General features: G+C 33.4%; 2 protein-coding genes and 1 long non-coding RNA gene across 9 annotated transcripts in view; 1 reads left to right on the top strand and 2 right to left on the bottom strand.

Moving 5' to 3' along the window:
- Nucleotides 1–8,114, bottom strand: part of LOC103908684 (MSS51 mitochondrial translational activator) — a 13,607-nt gene extending 5,493 nt beyond the window's left edge. Inside the window, exons 1-5 of the mRNA XM_087310151.1 lie at nucleotides 8,038–8,114; nucleotides 5,835–6,010; nucleotides 5,589–5,735; nucleotides 1,776–1,900; nucleotides 1–419 (exon numbers count right to left, since the gene is read on the bottom strand). The exon at nucleotides 1–419 is cut by the window's left edge and continues 145 nt beyond it. Of these exons, the coding sequence (XP_087166277.1) occupies nucleotides 1–419; nucleotides 1,776–1,900; nucleotides 5,589–5,735; nucleotides 5,835–5,992 (849 nt within the window). The 5' untranslated portion in view covers nucleotides 5,993–6,010; nucleotides 8,038–8,114. The remainder of the gene's footprint in view (nucleotides 420–1,775; nucleotides 1,901–5,588; nucleotides 5,736–5,834; nucleotides 6,011–8,037) is intronic.
- LOC141380770 (uncharacterized) overlaps nucleotides 4,370–20,260 on the top strand; it is a 37,954-nt gene continuing 22,063 nt past the window's right edge. For 4 of the 5 annotated variants that reach the window (XR_015525380.1, XR_015525381.1, XR_015525379.1 and 1 more), the window contains exons 1-4: nucleotides 4,370–4,444; nucleotides 5,850–6,002; nucleotides 13,436–13,635; nucleotides 15,608–15,751. This is a non-coding gene — a long non-coding RNA (uncharacterized LOC141380770). Of the gene's footprint in view, nucleotides 4,445–5,849; nucleotides 6,003–13,435; nucleotides 13,636–15,607; nucleotides 15,752–18,699; nucleotides 18,726–20,260 lie in introns of those variants that run through there. The other variant, XR_015525382.1, reaches the window with a different exon arrangement.
- Nucleotides 11,096–20,260, bottom strand: part of capn15 (calpain 15) — a 59,458-nt gene continuing 50,293 nt past the window's right edge. For 2 of the 3 annotated variants that reach the window (XM_087310043.1, XM_087310042.1), the window contains 3 exons: nucleotides 18,667–18,830; nucleotides 15,600–15,778; nucleotides 11,096–13,619 (listed from right to left, as the gene is read on the bottom strand). In XM_087310043.1, coding sequence (XP_087166169.1) covers nucleotides 13,442–13,619; nucleotides 15,600–15,778; nucleotides 18,667–18,830 — 521 coding nt within the window. In that variant the 3' untranslated portion in view covers nucleotides 11,096–13,441. The remainder of the gene's footprint in view (nucleotides 13,620–15,599; nucleotides 15,779–18,666; nucleotides 18,831–20,260) is intronic. The other variant, XR_015525280.1, reaches the window with a different exon arrangement.

The raw sequence follows: 20,260 nt of genomic DNA, 5'->3' as shown, positions 1-20,260 counted from the left end.
GGGCCCCTGGACCACCTCAGGCCCCACCATCACCACCTCCAGCCCCTGGTGCCCCGGGAACATGTGGCTGAGCTCGTCCAGATCTGTGGTTCGGGCTCCCAGGGTCTCGTTGTGGCCGGCACCCACTAAATGTACAGTCAGAGGCCGTGAATATGGGTCCAGACGGGACATTTGGATCCCCAGGCCTATAGTAAGAGACCTGGAGAAGAACTCACTGCAAACCCGCCATACAGACTTTTGAAGCTCCGCCTCATCTGGCCGTGGCCTGCAGCTATTGGTCCAGAGGTCTGTCATGTTCTGTCCTGATAGGATGGGCTCCAGACGGCCCATCAGATCTCCCTGCATCGACAACCAATCATTCCAACACCTGACATCTTTAGCAGGACGAGACCACGCCTCCGTAGGGAAAGGAAGATCTCCTATTGGAGCACAGGGTGATTGACAGATTACTACTTGGTGGGAATTGCTTACAACTCCTATAGGTGTAACATATTTTATTTTGTTTAGAGATTTGTCCTGTATCTGTACACAGTTACAATTAAATCTGACCTAATTACTTTTTATTCCTTACAATTTTATAAAAACAGGTGTGTGGGCTTGACAAACCACCTATAGGGGTGTTTCTCAGCCTCGTTCTGTTAGGACCACCAACACTATGCAAACGTATCGAGCAACGCGACAAAGTTGAGAATCCTTCAACTTCATGCAAATGAAGAGCGACTTTCTTGAGAGACGGACAATCCCAGATAGCATACAAACGTGGGCCACTTTAGGCATAAATGCGGCACTGGTGGTCTTCCTTCGTCCCAGACAAAATTGTGAGCCTGAAGTGACCCGCCTGTACAAAGGCAAAGTGGGGCCAAAGATTCATATTCATATATGAGCTATTTAAGGCTAAGATTTGGCACATATAGCAAAATGTAATCTTAGTGCGAGCCTAATGTGGCCCATGTAGAAAATGATAAATTTGGCCCAAATGATGAGGACAAATGTGGGCCACAGTTGGCAAAAATGTGACATCGTCATTTAAGAGTAATGTGGGTCTAAACCTAAAGTGGCTCACATGTGTAAGTGCAAATGTGGCCCAGTTATCTTAAGACATATGTGGGCCACTTTTGGCAAATATTCGGCACAGTAAGCTCTGGCTATTGCGAATGTGAGCCTAATGCGGCCCAGAGAAGATATGACAAATGGGCCCAGTTATCGTAAAACATTTGCACTGCAAAATGCTTTTTCTTACTTAGATTTTTTGTCTTGTTTCTAGTCCAAACATCTGATAATCCCTAAATTAAGAAGAATTTTCTAGATAAGCAAAACATATTGTCTTGTTTTGAGAAATAATATGCCAATAATAAGTGAGTTTTTCCTTAAAACAAGCAAAATAATCTGCCAATGAGGTAAACAAAATAATCTTACGTCAAAAGAAAAAGTAAATATAATGTAAATAGTGTAGTGAGAAATGCACCAAAGCAACTGAGAAAAACTGTAATATTATATGTTAGGCACCTAGCGTCTGAGAGTAACGTAATTTCGATTCCCAATATGTCCTGTACATGTGGCTGAATTGACAACAAAGCTGAATTTGACTTTGACTTTGATAAGAAAAAATAGATGAAATGAAATAAATAAATTATAAAGAATTGTGTAAACATCACAACTCAGTGCTCACCAGGATTCAAAAAAACAAATGTGTATTCTTACTCTTTCTTTGCTAATATCATGCTTGTCTCCTATTTCTGAGGTGTCGTGGAGATCATTTTGAGTTGTCATCTCACCTGTATGAATGAGCCACTCCACCAGCCTGTCAATGGAGACCTTATGGAGCATCTTGCAGAACTTCTTATGCAAAGACCAGTCCGTCTTTTGACACTCTTTACTGCAGTAATACACATTCAGACACCTGAGACCATAAAGGAAAGATGATGATAAAGAGTCAATACATGCAGACCATAAACATCATGCATGCACCCTAAAAAATGATATGTAAATGTTTTTAAGTTACTTTAACTAATATTAATCAGATTTCTTAACATTTAACATGAACTTTTTATAGTTATAGAAAGTTTAACTTAATATTTATAGTCAGTTTGACTGATGTAAGTTAGGCAGCAAGTATTTTTTACAGTGCACTTATAAGCGTCAAGGTTTCAGCAGACAGATAAAACGCTCTGTGCCATTTTTAGCAGCTGCCCTCATCATTTTAGTACTTTAAGTTTTTATTATGGCGGCGGCATCATGTGGTGTGTGACTGTCGTAAACTTTGCAAAAGGATTGGGTTTTAACAGCTGACAGCTAAAAGCCATTGTATTAATAAAATCCATCAAACATCATACATTAAATTACATAATATTTTATTGAAATTACATATGAATTAAGTATTATTTTTTTTGTATATTTAATTTCTTTTTTATTTGTATAACTCCACTTTTATTTGTTTATACACAGGCATTTCTGCACTGCAGGACACACACACACAGTATGACATTTGAAAAAGTCTTAGTAGATCCTTAGTAGATCCAAAAAGGCATGATTTTTGGTACTTTAACCCATTTACTGATGATAAAAGAATCGAGTTTCAACATTTTTTTTAAAGTTCTATAAATATTAAACTTAATATTATAGCCAGTTTGACTGATTTAAGTTGAGTTGACTAAAAAAGTTATTTTGTAATTATTTTTTAAAGTGCAAAGAAACATTTGAAATTTCATGGGATCATAACTGGAGAAATGTAAATAATTTTGCTGTGTTCTGATTAAGACACAGAATGAGTTCAATAAAAGTAAAAATGGACGACACCCAACTGGCCTCCAGCATTACTTAGGCTATTTTTAAATGAATGTCTGTGGTTGAATCTTTGCAGTCTCATTTTCATACAGAACTTACAAGACACTAACTTAAAAAAGGGCAATGTGAGATCAATGATGTGCAAATTCACTAATACTAAAAAATATATAAACATATAATGAAATAATGTGAATAATATATTATATTTTTTCTTGCTAATCATTATGAAAGTTAATCATGGGTTAGATCAATTTAAGAGATGCAAACAAAATGGTCCCAACGTGTTTCCTGTTTTACATGTTTAAATTCTATTGCTTCTGGGAATCCAAAAAGAGACACATACATTAATAAAAAATGTTATTATAGCTGTTTTCATAACATCAAGTTATGATTAAATTGCCTCTATGCTATGAAATTGTTTGATAAGAAGCAGGAATTGTTCATGGGCCAATGGCATGACCACATTGTAAGGGTCATACAGTAAAAATAACCATTGTTTTTTGTGAGTTAGTAGTGGCTATGTAGTTTACATATACCATATTTAAACAAAATTAGGTTGATTAGTTATTGGCTCTCTATTTAATTTTTTATAAAGGTCTAATTTTGTGATTGACTACTTCAACAACTGCAGTAAAAATAACAAAGTTTTCGAATTCACTATTACTATAGCTGTAGCATTCATTAAGTAATACCTGTAATTTATTATGTATACCGTGAATTGTATTGTTTAAAGACAGGCTGTTTTATTACTAGCATCACAATGTTTAGCAGCAGTAAACTGTGGTTTAGTTTTGTCAAGTTGGTTTTTCCACGTATACACAACATTTATACGTGCTGTTTTGTTATTTTGAACAAGCTGTTTCACATTATTCATGAAATATTTTACAGTTTGCCGTTAGCAGTGCCAGAAATCCTGTGTGAGGCGTTAGCATGAGGTTTAGGTAACGCATTAGCAGGTTAGCACGTAGCATTATCTCCTGTTGTTCGGGCAGAGGTGTTAACATCTTGCATAAGATTCTTGCGTTAATAAGCGGGTGATAATGTTTAAAGGGCAGAACCCTAATGGAGGACTGTGACACAACCTGACCCTCTAAAGACAGACAGCACCAGGTGCACAGCGCCTGGACTATGGGATTTACTTTAGAACGTATAGCACAGATAATAATAATAATATTTTTTTCAATATTTGGTATTTGTCTATTCTTCAGGTTTTCAATATTTGGTACATTGTGAAATTACTTATTTGTGGAATATTATTTGTTCAAGTGTAAATTGGCAGCAAAAATAATAGTTTTACTCGTTTTAAGAGAGAAATGGTCACTAGCTATACCTTCATAGACCATTTAAAAAAAAAAGATATAAACAATATTAAAGTGAAAAAAAACTTTTAAACTATCTATTTAATAAATCTGATTTGTTCAAATGCGACAAAAAAATTACCTATCTGAGAAATGCATAAAAATATTCGTGCACTCATTTGTGTTTAGCAATGTACAGACAAAATCCTGACCAGTAGTGAACATTTCTACCTGCAGAGGGCGCTGTAAGATTCTATTATTGCGCGTTGTCGGTCGCAAGTGTTGTCACAGAAAGAACTGCAACTGCCACCTGAAGCGGAACGTTATCATCAGTCATGAATAAAAACTATCGTTTTTAAAAGGTAGGCTACTCACAAATCAACTATTCATGTTAAATTATAAGTAATAAAATTTGTATGTACTATATAATAGGGTTAGGAGAGGGTGAGGGTTTGTTTCTGTACAATTTTGTCTTCCTGAAAGTTCCGTCGTCACAGCGCTGAGGCTCCATCATTAGTTAACATGATAAAAAATTCAAAAAGCACATAATTTGGGCGCAAACTGAACTAAAATAGAAATATAATAACAATGATTATGGATTATAAATATCCTCTTACAAAAACTCAAACATTTTCTGAAAAAAGTCAGATTTTCTAACTGTATTTCGTATTTGAATCTTCAAGATGGCGTCTAGGCCTACAACAAACTGAACATACAGCTAAACAACATTCGTGTTTATTCTATACATTTTGTTGTAAAGTTAACTTATTTGTGTTTTTATAATATTGGTTTAATATTAATAACATTTTTAATGTGTGATATTTTGGGTTAGTTTAAGCATATTTACCCTTTTTATTATAAAAAATACTGCAGGAAACTAAAATAATAATTATTTCTGAATATTAAATTTTTTTTTTGAAATTTGAGATTTTGACCAGTCCAAAATTAAAAAAGAAAAAAAGTTACTAACTATATTCTCCCGTGTTTTTCAAAAATAAAAATACACACACAACATACAAAAGGAAATGTATTTTCCATTTTAATCATTATAAATAATATTTCACTATAGACCATTTTGAGGGATGTAAACAAAAAACATTGGTCCCGACATGTTTCCTGTTTTACATTTTAAGAGCAACATATTGATAAATGATGTTACAACAGCTGTTTTAACATTAGGTTATTATTGAATTGTCTCTTGTTTTAGTTAAGAAATAGTTTGATAACAAACACACATTGTCCACATTGACCACATTGAAATGGTCTGTAAATACACACACAAACAAAAACACAAACACACACATACAGTACACCAATTTTCATCAAAATATTACTTAAAATAATAGATTAGGAACCCAAACTGTCACAGAAAATATATTGTTCTTGTGTTTAGATTTATATATAATTGCATGATATTTCAATAATTACAACCACGGAAGAAGGAATACTCTCTGATTTACTGTGCATAAATATGGAGGTGTGATATTTATTGTCGTTTTTACTCACTTGATGCAGCGTTTAAGTGCTTTAGGATCTGCAAAGTCGGATGGTAGTTTGGAGCATCTGGCACAGAATTTAAAGGTTTCTTCTAGTTTTTGAAACATTTCTTTGTGAGAGCGAAATCCCACCTTGCCTTTGCCTTCCAGCGCTTCCCTGAAAAAAAGAGAAATATTGACAACCTGTCAATGCTGCACACTCATTTGACCCAACAGAATGTGTGTAAGTGTGTGTGTGTGTGTGTGTGTTTCTCACCTGTATTCTTTGTAGTCCTTCATGTTCAGTTTGTCTAAGATGACTTTGGAAAGGCCAGGAACTTTATAGTCCATAGTATAAAAACCGAACTGATCTGAGTAAACGCTGTCCGCACTGGGATTAAAAGAGCCTGGTAGAGCTGGAACTGGACCGGCCATTCTAAATGAGGTATTCAACTACACACACACACACACACACACACACGATTCACATAAAAGTTGCTTTAAAATGATAAGTACACTTTTTTTAAAACAAGATGACAAAAATGCAAAATATCTTTAACAAACACAGTAAAATTGTAAAAGATAATTTGTTTTCCTTTTCAAAATAGTTAAATATTTATTCCTGGGATTAAACACACACACAAACCATCCAAAAGTTTCATTTCAGTGCGATTCTTGAACAAAAAAAAAAATAATTAGGAAAATAAAAAAATCAACTTTACAAAAATACAATAAAATTGTGAAATATAATGTTGTTAAAGAGATTTTTTTCTAATTAATTATATTTTAAATGTATATTTTTTCAATAAAAAATTATATATTTTAAATATATTCCATTTATTCCTGGGATTCAAACACAAAAACACATTTCCATACCAAATGTTCAAGTTCAGTATGATTAAAGAAAAAAAGAAAAAGAAAAAAAATATATATAATTAAATTTAAAAAGCCAAACAAACATATACAAAATACAGTAAAATTGCAAAGTATATATATATATATATATATATATATATATATATATATATATATATATATATATAATATTTTAAAATATAGTGTTTTTTGTTTTTTATATTTAAATATATTTAAAATATATGTTATTTATTCCTGTGATTCAAAGCTAAACTACTGCATTTTGCAGTGTCACTTGATCTTTCAGAAATCAATGTTATTTCAAAATGGTATATACAGTTGAAATCCGAATTATTAAACCCCCTTTGAGTTTTTTAGCTTTTTTTGATCTGATAATATTTTTTTCTTCTGGAGAAAGTCTTATTTGTTTTATTTCGGCTAGAATAAAAGTTTATTTTATTATTTTTTTAAACTCATTTTAAGGTCAAAATTATTAGCCCTTTAAGCTGTAATTTTTCACATAGGCTACAGAACAAACCATCATAATACAATAACTTGCCTAATTACCCTAACCTGCCTAGTTAACCTAATTAACCTAGTTAAGTCTTTAAATGTCACTTTAAGCTGTGTAGAAGTGTCTTGAAAAATATCTAGTCAAATGTTATTTACTGTCATCATGGCAAAGATAAAATAAGTCAGTCTTTAGAAATGAGTTATTAAAACTATTATTATTAGAAATGTGTTGAAAAAAAATCTTCTCTGTCAAACAGAAATTGGGGAAAAAATAAAAGGGCTAATAATTCAGGGGGCTAATAATTCTGACTTCAGCTGTATAATCAGTCATTCGTTTATTTTATTTTTGGCTTAGTCCCTTTATTAATCTGGGGTTGCCACAGCGGAATAAACCGGCAACTTATCCAGCACATGTTTTACACAGCGAATGCACCATAAAACAAAAAGTACTTGAGGGTTTCTTGAACCTTTAAAGATTTAACCTCAAAGCAAACACTAACAGTGTGAACAAACATGATAAATGATATGCCAGATACCCGTCAATATTTAAAACCCATAAAAGTAAAAAAAAAGAACCCAGACAGATAGTGAAAAAGAAAACAAAAGAACATAGGTCTGCTTAATCACTGTTTTTTATACAATTATAATGTATAATATTTCAAAAAAGAATATTTTTATGAATTTCTCAGTGAATATAAACAATATATTTTTTAAACAAAAAAATCATTAAAGTGTTTGGTCACAGAACATCTTTAGGAATAAAATCAATATAAAATATTATATAGTAAGTATAAAAGTAAGCATAGAAATACAAGGTGTAAAATTTAAACTTAAGTTTTTTTTGTTTATTACAATTTTATTAAATATTTTACCCCAACATATTAATGTAAGTGTACCAATGTTTGGACTATAATCTTCAGTTTAGTTCGATTAGTTTCAGTTTTGTCTTTGCTACTAATCTAATGTATATGCACAAATATATTACTGTACAGCATCCTGTATAAAATATGAATTTAAAAGTGAAATTGTGAGGGGTGTACTCATTTTATGCTCAGCACTGTACATAATTACTTAAAAAATAGCCTAAAATTAGCTTGAAAAATAATACTCACATAGTAACAGGACTCTGAAATAACAATAAAAATCCAAAGAGTTGTAATGTAAGTCACAAAGAAGCAGCAGAACTTGTGAACTTGTTAACTAGCTGGACTCCCGATGTGCTGTTTAGTGACTCCACCTCCTTCATTGTCATGCTTTCATCCCCTTTTTTGGGAGAGACTGACGCTCGTCCAGGTCTAAGTCTCTGGGAGCGTGTTCAAATTACTTGAAGGTTTTCCTTACCCTGCAATCCCAGAATCCCCTTCCCCCAGAGTCACACAAGACCTGATGGGGATCTAGAGTTACTCCCTCTGTACCCCCGCCCACATACATTTATTAACTCTCCTCCTGTGAATCTTTTATTCTTTTTCTATGTTTAACAGACTTTCAAAGTATTTCCTATTATATTTTTATTATTTTGTCTTATTATTTAAGTCTATTATATAAGTCTTATTTATTTAAAAGGGACCTATTATGCAAAAATCACTTATACAAGCGGATTAAACATAGTTGTGTGGCAAAAGTCTGTGAATTTAACCAGCTTTTAATGGTAAAAATGTATTAAGTTTATTTTTTTATAATCACACTTGATAAAAACAGAATTGACAATCTCCCTTTGTATGTGACATCAGAGGTGGAAAGCCCCGCCCACTAGTGACCATCTCTCGCTCATTAGCATAATCAGCCCTGAGTGAGAAGCAGCCATCCACCATTAGAGTTTTGATTTGCTGATGCACAAATAAACAATGAAGTCACCATATGGACACATTTTGTTCACATTTTCAGTTTTTCACATAGATAACGTTTTTGAATCTGCCACTATGCTGACACGCAGGCATTTGTAGCTCCGCCCTCTTTTGAAAAGAGCACAATCTCATTTGAATTTAAAGCGACAGTCACCAAAACAACTTGAACACAATTAGGAGCAAAGCCTAATAGGGTCAGTTTCACAGAGTTATGAAATATTATTTGCGTGGTGTTTTGAGCTGAAACTTCACACACATCAGAGACTTACTTGAAATTTTGTAAAAAGGGGCATAATAGGTCCCCTTCAAGTTTGGCTGGAATAAAAGCACATGCATTGTAAAAAATGACCATAATTTTTATAGTAAACAACTGTAAAAATGCTACAATAAAAATCTGTAACCTGGTTAATAAATACGGTTTATAAAAAAAAATTGACTTTTCTAGAATTTTCCTGCACAACACTTCTGATTTAATGCTTTATTGTTGACATTATGGTTGTTTTTAGTTAAATTTTCTCATCATTTATGTACATTAGAGTTTAATGTTACATCTAATGTTGATAAATAACGTTTATTGCATTATTTTAATTTGATGTATGCCACCATGATGAAGTTTACCAGCTGTGTGAATGACAATGAGCATCGTATATATATTATAATGTTAATGAAGTTTGATAGCTAAACATGAATAGGGAATTTTCATGATAGGGCTTTTAAGCATTTTTTAACTGTACATTTTACATATTATGATTTTACAGTGCAGTTTTTAATGTTTTTAAAACATCCGTATGGTCAATTTTTATGCAGCCCCTAAAGGAACATTGAAAAAGACTAAACGAAATATGGACAAAATATGTTTCTCGAGAAAGCCTTTAAATGTGACTTTAAGCTGATTACTCGTATCTTGAAAAATATCTATGAAAATATTATGCACTGTCATCAAAATAATAATTATTAGAAATTAGTTATCAAAGTTATTATGTTTAAAAATGTATTTTTAAAACATCTGTCTATTAAGTAACACTCTGGAAATATGTTTTTAAATAATTAAACTTTCACAGGAGGGAGAATAATTTTGACTTCAGCTAAACCTACTTTACTGCACCCACATTTCACTCTCGCACACTTAATAAACACACTGTGATTCTCAAACTCCTGTGGTTTGATAATAAATTAATCAGATGTCATCTGGAATTAGGCTATCAAATATTTAAAGCATTTCTGCAATTAAAGTGTTTTCATGAAGGATCTGGGTCACTCTCAGGAAACAGTGATGGATATAAAACACATGATTTTTATTTCAATTATTTTTAAATGATTCATTATTGTAATTTTTTACTACGGAAGCTCAATTTTTTTTTACCTGGGTGGCAGCTCTACGCTTCCGTAATTTTGCTGTAAACTGTAAAAAAAAAAAAATAATAAAAATAAAATAAATGAAAAATTCTTGGAGTTTTTGTCTTGTCTAGTCCAAATATCTAAAAATTCTTAAAATCAAGAAACATTTTCTAGAAAATCATTTTTAAAAACCATTTTAGAGTCAATATTATTAACCCCTTTAAGCTATATATATTTTTTTCGATAGTCCAAACAAACCATCGTTATACAATAACTTGCCTAATTACCTGTAACCTGCCTAGTTATCCTAATTAACCTAGTTAAGCCTTTAAATGTCACTTTAAGCTGTAAAGAAGCGTCTTGAAAAACATCTAGTAAAATATTATTTACTGTCATCATGGCAAAGATAAAATAAATCAGTTATTTGAGAAGAGGTATTAAAACTATTATGTTTAGAAATGTGCTGCTCTCCGTTAAACAGAAATTGGGGAAAAAATAAACAGGGGGGCTCATAATTCAGACTTAAACTGTATATAAACTTTTTAAAACCATTTTACTTTTTCCCCAAGTGTATATAATCTATAGGTTACTACTGCAAGAAAATATCAGCATTCGGTACATACTTTCAGTAAAACCTTTGCTTGAAATGAGCTGATCTAATCCTGTTTATATGAGATAAGCTGCTGCTCCCGAGCAGGTTTGAGCTACCAGAACTGTTGCTATGACAACAACTCTCGGATGAGTTTTGAAGTACAAAACGACCCTGGATCGTGTCAAATTGTCAATAAACAAATCCTGCTAATTCAGTGAACAGACCCTCTGTTTAAAATGATTTAAGACCTACAAGACAATATTTCGGTGAAATTAACACTTTATAGAGCTAAAATTTGTTTTAGGAATTTTTAAGACCCCGCGGACTCCCTGTAATACAGTTTGAAGTTCTGAATCTCAAGAATTAAAATAAAAAACTCAGTCAGCAACTCGGATGCTCCTTGATTTAAAAAAAATCGAAACAAAAAAAAATCTTTATTCATCATTTGGTCCAACAGAACCTGAGATTGCAAATGAATCGTACATATCTTAAACTTTTATACATTTCTTTTTTTTTTTCTCCCATCCAAGAATCAATAAAATATTCTACATATTATACTCCTGCCATGACAGAGATCTGTGTAATTACAGCGAGTACTTTAGATTGGATTGTGCAGAGGGGAACAGCGCTGTACAATTTACAAAAAGAAAAAAAAGACAGACAGACTATTTGTGTGTGTGTGTGTGTGTGTGTGTGTGTATATGTATGAATCAGACACACACCAACAGAGGGAGACACTGACTAAAAACAAATTAAAAATACACAGACGGCGGACTAAAGATCAGTGCACAAAAAAAAAGTCAAACACCATATCAGCGCGCCGGCAGAGCAATTGACCAATCAGATCCAGCACAGGTCAAAACAGTCCCACAAGTCAGTTCAGCTCTCGCCCAGCAGCTTATCTTGTGCTTCTCTCTGAAAGGTTCATCTTTACTAAAACACGACATAAATAAATTAAAAGATGGTCTACACATGTAATGAGTGACCCCTCGTCTATTCCACCTTCTATTAAGATCAAGTAGATCAGCATTATTCATGATTCACAACATGTGACCCCAGAGCAGTTTGCTGATTGGCTGTCAGAATGGCGATGAATGTAATCTCAAAAAAGTAAGTCACTTGGCACATCTCTTGTTTACTTTAACAGAAGAAGCTTGCATTTATTTGCTGAATGTTTTAATGAGAATTAAAGATATTTTGTGGCAAATTCTAAATGAGAATTATATATCAAATATATACAATTACTGAAAAGTGCAAAAACATTTGGTAGATTTGTTGTACGGTCTTAAAAATTGTTTTGTTTTACTTTTTATGCAGTAGAGTAAATCATATTGTATTAAAGTACTATGCCGATCGAGTGTAAATAGTCCTAAATAATACAATTATGAAATTAAAAATTAAACATAAAAGCTCCTGTGATCTGAATTTGAGGAGAAAATTAAAGGGGGGAACAATAATATTAATTATTATTTTTATTATTATTATTTTAATCATCATGAGATAAAAATGATATGTTGAGAATCCTTGTAATTATGTTAATTTTATTGGAAAACTTATTAGTAGATTAATTGAAACTATAATAATAGTAATAATAATAATAATATTCAGCATCTAAATCATAATATTAAAAATTAAAATGCAAAGAAGTATGTTCATTTGATTGGAAAACGTATTAATAGATTATTTGAAACTATAATAATACTAATAATAATATTCAACATCTAAATTATAACATTAAAAATTAAAATGCCAAAAATTATGTTAATTTGATTGGAAAACATTGGTAAATTAATTTAAGCTATAATAATAATAATAATATTCTGCATCTATATCATAATATCAATAATGCAAAATATTATGTTAATTTGTCTGGAAAACTTATTGATAAATTATTTGAACGTATAATAATAATAATAATAATCAGCATTTAAATCATAATATTAAAAATGTGAAGTATTATGTTAATTTGACTGGAAAACTTATTGGTAAATTAAGTGAAACTATAATAATAATAATATTCAGCATCTAAATCATAATATAAAAAATTTAAATGAGAACTATTTTGTTAATTTGTTTGGAAAACTTATTGGTAAATTAATTGAAACAATAATAATAATAAAAATAATAATAAGATGAATATTATTCAGCATCTAAATGATAATATTAAAAATTAAAAAGCGAAGAATTCTAGTAATGTAAATTTAAAGGGGAAATAATGTAAACTAATAATAATGATATTAATAATTATTATTATTATTAGAGATATACTACTAATGTTATTAATAATAATCTAAAGCATCATTATGAAAATTAAATGACAGAATAAACCTCAGTAATGTGGAACGTAAAGGAAAATTTAAAGCGCAATATTATTAAAACTAGTACTAATAATAATCATAACTTAAAAACTGGAGCATCTATTTTAATGTAATGCAGATGATTGAACAATGTGTGATTAATTATCATAAACATTCTTCTGATTTGAGATGAAATGAGCCATGTGAATTATTTTGTTGAGATTCACCCTCTGACTGAACATACACAAAAGTAACTGAAGTCCACTGACAGGATATGAATGTGTGTGTGTGTGTGTGTGTGTTTGCCGTGGGCGGGTCTTGGCTCAGTGAGCAGACGGTGATTGGCTCAGTAGTTCTCAGTGTCTGCTTTCATCAGCACAGGTTTCATGTGTTTTTATGTTTATGTTTGTGTGTGTGTGTGTGTGTGTGTGTGTGTGAGCGTGTGTCAAAGCGGCCGTGGTCTGTGCAGTCCGTCAGTGTCTGGAGTGAGCTGGGGCGAGTGTGTGGCTTTACTGGATGTCCAGTCGCCCAAAGACGCCTGTGCTGCTTTCCTGTGAGCCAGTCTGTGTGTGATGGAGAAACCGGCGTTTCCCTCCAGCTGAGACAGAACCACCAGAACCTGCCTGCAACACATGAAGGGTGAGTTAGTCTAGAAATTAGTGATTTAAAGGGCACGTATGATGTAAAACCAACTCTTGAAAGCTGTGTGTGTAGAACTGTGTGTAGAGCCCTGCATTTGAGCCCGAGCCCATCGGGCCGACTTTTTTTATGCCCCTAGGGCCGGTCTTCAGGGTTTCATGTTATAGCTAGCATGCATATCGGGCTTTGAACATACTTTATTATATATAAAAAAATAGATGTTTTTTTTTCTACATTTCAGTAGTGAAATTTAGTATCGTGACAAGTCTATTAGAGTAAAACAATCAGTTAATTTAACTCAATTATCTTGAGTTTGATAAATGGCATCTAAAATGTGTGTTTGGGAAAGAAAACGTTAGCTAACTAGTGCCATTTCCCTTAACTTAGCTAAAAATGAGCTCTGATATCCTTTTTATTTTCACCATTCATTCAGAACAGACCTTCGGGTCACTCTGATGGCGGTGAAATTATATATTTGTGTCACTTTCTCTCCGCTGATAAGATATACAGCCAGGTACACAACATTCCTCTGACTCAGGCGATACATCCAGGTTGCTTCCCACCGCAGCCTCGATTTCGATGTTAAATAGTCGGCCGCGTGAAATTAGTCTATAGCCATCTAAATTGAAATGTTTAGTGTGTGGAAAATCCAGCAAACTAAAGCGAATAGATTTCTTTGCCCATCTCCCAGCAATTATTTTTAAGTCTAGACTTAAGACACATTTTTAATCTATTGCATTCCCAGGCTTTTAATGTTTATTGTGGTTGTTGCTGTAATACTTTTATTCCTGTTATTACTTTTATTGTTATTTTTACTCTTTTAGTGTGTGCTATGGTTTTGTTCAGCACTTTGGTCAGTGCCAAACTGAAGTAAATGCTTTATAAATAAACTTCACTTACTTACTAAGTACATACACGCTTTAAAACACACAAACGCACACCTTTATTTATTCTCATTCTTTCTTGCTTTGTCAATATATTGTAGTGTGCACTGTTTAATAATCAATTTAAATTATGTAATTAAAAATTAAAAAGCAGCATTAATTTGCGCCCTCTCATGGTAAGTATGCGCAGTACGTACATCCGTATGGCTGCAGGCGCCACTGGGTTAAATTGAGTACACTCATTGTTGGCCACATACCGCTTGGATTTCAATGTCATATAAAACTAAATCTTACATTAATCTTTTATTTAAAATTACTTAAATCTTACATTACCCAAAAACAACTCCAAACATTTCTCTGAATTTTTCTTATAAAAAACAATCAACATCAGCTTTCTAGTAAATACAAATCTGGTCTATTTTAATGGCTGTAAAAGTTTAAGCTACAGCCTGTGCGTCTCGGGCCAGACTCTAATAGTGCGTCCATAGTTATATTGGTATAATAGAAACACAACAAGTCTCTATTTAAAAATTTCCTGAGGTTAAAATAGGATCTAAATCCCAGCGATTTCGAGGCCCACCGCAACAGGATGTAGGAGTGTGGTTTTCCCCGCCCACTGAATTGATTGACAGGCAATCAATTGTTTCCGTATGTCTCTATAGTAACATGTATACACGTCCACTGGAATCACCACAGCCACCTAGAGGCTATACGAGGATGCTTCAAGTAACCTTAGACGTGCAAAAACAGTGTAAAATAAATGTGTGTGTGACGGTGTTGCGAACTTTGTAATGGCATTTGTGTGTGCATTGTTGCACCATTTGCTTGAATAAACTCCACCAAATATATCAAATAAACTGACCTGCTATATTTGACAGATAAACTGAATCTGTAATCCATAAACTGAATCCTCAGTTTCATCCGTGTCTGTCTCTATCGCTTGACGCAGTGGCTGAACAGCATGTGGAGAAACATTACCGCCATAACTTTGTGACATATTTTGCAGCTTGGGTAACACAAACCGCAGCTTCCAGAAAAGACCTGAGAAAGAGGAAATGAGAGTGTGTTTGTTATGTTTACCTGTGCAGAGGAGGAACGCTGTCGATGGTCTTCAGGCTGCCGCGTGTCGACACCACATTAAAACTGTCTGTACAGTCACAGGACACATGGAGGTAGTACTTTGGGTGACGATTCTCCACCACAACGATAAGCCCCGCCCACCCGTGGGTCAGGTAATAACAGGTCATTCCTTCCCGACCCTAAGACACAACATTAACAAATCAACCATCATTCATAATCATTTATAACATAATTATTACACACAGCAATTGTGATCAACGCAGCAAAATAAATACATTATACATAATCCAGAAATAATATAGATAGTGTCAATATAATATACTTATTTTTATGGTAACACTTTACAATAAGGTTCATTAGTTAATGCATTTACTAACATGAACTAATCATGAACAACACTTGTACAGCATTTATTAATCATAATTAAACATTTACTAATGCATTATTAATAATTAAGTCAATGCTTGTTAACATTAGTTAATGCACCATGAGTTAACATGAACTAACAATGAACTACTATATTTTCATTAACTTACGTTAACTAACATGAACAAACACAGTAGTAAATGTATTGTTCAATGTTTGTTCATGTTAGTAAATGCATTAATTAACATTAACTAATGAACCTTATTGTAAAGTGTGACCATTTTTATTATTATTAATTATTTATTCCTTTTATAAATAATTTATTCTGCCAAGTAAACATCTAAAAACTGACCAAAATATATAGTGTAAGCATTTCACAAATAATAAAGATTATTATATTTAAAAAAATAAAACAAAAAAATGAATTTTTGTATTATTTCATGCATTTGAGTTTTTTATTTTTATTTAAAAAAAAATCTTTTTATTGTTTTTAGCATAAGAGAATAAACAATGACATAAACAGAACAAACTTCAGGGAAAAAAGGCCTTTTTACAATACACGAACATTCGGACACAACGTTATACAATATCATCCAGAAAGCATAAAAGAAAATATTTATATTAAATATTTTAAGAAACAAAAAATAATAATAATAATAAATTACAGAGAAATATGTAGGCTTCACAACTTGACATATGCCAATATAAAACATAATTGGGTTCCAGATTTTAAAAAATATGTTTAGTTTATCTGCCATCCCATATTACATTTCTTCTATAGGCAACACATAAATTAAGCTCCTAATCCAGGTTTCAAAGACAGGCGCGTGATCTGACTTCCAATTTTGTACAATTATTATCTTTGCTAATATCGTACACAAAGATACTGCCTGTGATATAAATTTATTTTCCATTTCTGAGGTGTCTCTAAAAATACCCAGTTTTGGCCCTGGTGACAGATCAATCCTGTATACTTCAGATATAAAATTAAAAACGTTCTGCCAAAATGAACTAATTTTATGGCAGCATTTGAGCTTTTAAAACCATTTGTTAAAAAGAAGATCAACTGTGTACGTCACAAAAGCAGTATAAGTGTGTTTGTTTTTAATATCCCGGTAAGGACTTGAACTGAATACACACAGACTCATTGGGACTAGAGTATGTGGGAACCTAAACTAAGGTCCTCACAAGTAAACAGGCTAATAACTCATAGAAAATGTAGTATTTTTAAAGTGCTTTTGTACAGAAAGTGAAGTCTGGGTTTAAGGGTAGAGGAAGAGAATATTGACCTTCTTCTGCAATGCAGATGTGTGCTCATTTTTGCCATTGTTTTAGAACAGGGGCGTCCAAACTCTGTCCTGGAGGGCCGGTGTCCTGCTGAGTTTAGCTCCAATTTGCTTCAACACACCTGCCAGGACGTTTCTAATATATTTAGTAAGAGCTTGATTAGCTGGTTTAGATTTGTTTGATTAGGTTGGAGCTGAACTCTTGAGAACACCGGACCTCCAGGACTGAGTTTAGACACTGCTGTTTTAGAACTTACGATTCAGCTGCCTACGAGCGAAATGACTAGGAATATTAAACGGCAGAAAACAAGCAAACTACTTGCTCAACAAACAAGTGTGTGCATGACTATACAGACAAAGCAGAATAATATGAGAAGAAAATATCAGTTTGCAACATGAAGCAGCATAACGAGCTGATTTAACATCAGTGGAAGTGAATGAGACCAGAAGTCTCAAGCCAAAAAAATGACAATGGCCGCACATGCTCGTATGTGAAGAGAGAGATTTGGGTTTATCGCCATATCAGCTTCTATGGCTGTCATGGCAACAAGAGATCAAGTTTACCACATTTGATAAATAGCATTTTTCTATAATTATAAACATATTCTAAAGGCTGATTTATACTTCTGCGTCAAACGCCGACGTGCACCTCTGAAAAAATGTAACAACACGTCGCAACGACGCGTATCGCAAACTCTGTGATTGGTCGGCTTGGTGGCGCTGATGAGTCTGGGCGGGACCGAGAACCGCATGAATGGTGCGAGCCTTATGGAGCGATTGTTTACAAGTGTGGAGCTCCGGATGGAAAATTTTGTTTTGTGTTGACATCATAGTTAAAGTTGTTGCACGTCCGCCGATTCCTGCCTCAAAATGAGCGAGTTTGAGCCACTTGTACATCCCGGAAGTGTTCAGGAAAACCAAAACAGCAGCGAAGAAACTCGACACAGAGAAACATTTACACCTCACTACCAACTAGCGTTTCGGAAGTGTTAATGCAGACCAACAGAGACAGCAGCAGAAGTATAAATGCACAGCTACGTGCGTTGCATGTGCCTTGGGTTACGCCGGTCACTTGACGCAGAAGTATAAACCAGGCTTAACAATTAGTCATCAACAGCAATGAAAAAATACACAAGATAAAAATAAATTAATAAACAACAATAATAGTAATACATAAGATAAAAATCTAAAAGTGTTTTTAAGGTTTACTTTTGATAAAAATCTTACAACTTTAGAAGGATTCACATTTAAAGTCTCTCCAGATAAAAAGTATCCTATAGCAAAAAATAGGGCATTCCACAAGAATATGTTTGCTTGTATGTGAAGAATAAGGTCAGTACAATTTGAGTAAAAATCTGTATATAAAATTTCCCCCCGGGATATAAGAACGTGTGTGTGTGTGTGTGTGTGTGTACCTCATGTCTCTCCCCCTTGTTCTCGGTCAGCAGGATGATGGCGTCTGCGAGTGTGGTGGACGTGGCCTCCACCTGCTCCACCATCACCTGTCTGGAGCTGTAGATGGCCAAAATGTACCCTGGGAAATCCTGACTGGGTCTGCGAGCATTGGTGGGGCTGGACACTGCAATACAAACACACAAACATACTTGGTTGTTGCTAGAGCGGATACGTTTGCGGCCGGAAGTTAACACGAAATATTTCTATTATTTATTAAATTTCTCATTTGTTGTATTTTATTAATGTCTACCCCCACCCCAACCCTAAACCCAACCGTCACAGTAATGTAAAAACTGTAGTTGTACCGAGTATTAGTTATGTTATCTATTAAATTACCCAATAAAATGTATTTTTTAACGCCTACCCCCAACCCAACCCTAAACCCAACCATCAAAGTACTGTAAAAATATTAATTACTGTTATACATTGTCATTAAAAAATGCTGCTTTATTAATGTGCATATCGCACTTCCGGCCGGCCGCATATCCGATCTAGACTTTACCAACATACTTCTTCAACCTCGTCTAAAATCACTTCTGGTTGCTCTCAAGAGATATGCATTAAAAGGGAGTGCACAAGTAGTAATTATTTGAAGAATAAAAAAACTACTTGAATTTCACTACAAAGCACTTAGCTGGCCATAAACGGAGTCAATATAAATGCTGAGCACACATACTGAAGTTATAACTATACACAGCAGGTGGCGCTGTTGAGCACAGCAGTGCTGTAATACAGGTTTGTGCTTAAAATGAATACGAACTAAACAAGTACATTTTGTTGCACTTTAGAAATTAAAGTATAATTGAATTTTGGCACGTAAACAGGCAGAGCCTTTACTGTCAGTTTAGAACTGTAGTGTTTGTATTAATAGTTGTATTGTTTGTGTTTTTACCAAACTTTTATAGTCCACGTCAACAGCTCCTTCAGAGAAAACATGACGTGTAATACTTATTCCCCCCCGTGCATTCTAACACACAGACTCTGTTCAGAGAGGAAATAAAGAAAGAGGGGAGAGGCAAAATACAATTTTAAAATGTATTTAATGCAAGACCTAGGGTGTCTTAAAACGTCTTAAATTTCAAAAACAAAAACTCACTGAAATATTGTCTAGTAGGTCTTCAATCATTTTAAATGAGTCTTATTTCCTACTGTTTATGTAGGGCTACTTAATTGATCTAACAACACTAGCAAAACTCTTAAGAACTAATATTATAACAGTCTGGTGCGCATACATTTAGTTCAGTGATTCTCAACCGGTAAGCCGCAGTCCACTAGTGGGCCTCAGTGATCCTGCAGGTGGGCCGCAAGATAGCTTAAAATAAACTCTCAATATTATACTATAATTTTTAGATTTCATTATTAATATGCTGTATTAAAATTAGTTGTAATGTAAGTAAGTAATGCACTTTCTCCTGTTCTCTGATTGTTTACTTCAAACTCTGCACAAAAACAGCCTCTGCGTCTGCAACTAGAACACGCAAGTCTGTTCATTCTCAGATTATGTGTGAAGTAAAAGTCTCTCTTTGTGTATTTTTGTGTGAAATATTTAATATA

This window comes from Danio rerio, chromosome 24 (genome assembly GCF_052040795.2).
Source record: "Danio rerio strain M-AB ecotype USA chromosome 24, GRCz13ab, whole genome shotgun sequence".
Taxonomy (NCBI): domain Eukaryota; kingdom Metazoa; phylum Chordata; class Actinopteri; order Cypriniformes; family Danionidae; genus Danio; species Danio rerio.
The sequence above is the reverse complement of the archived record's forward strand: the minus strand, read 5'-3'. Positions and strand labels throughout refer to the sequence as shown.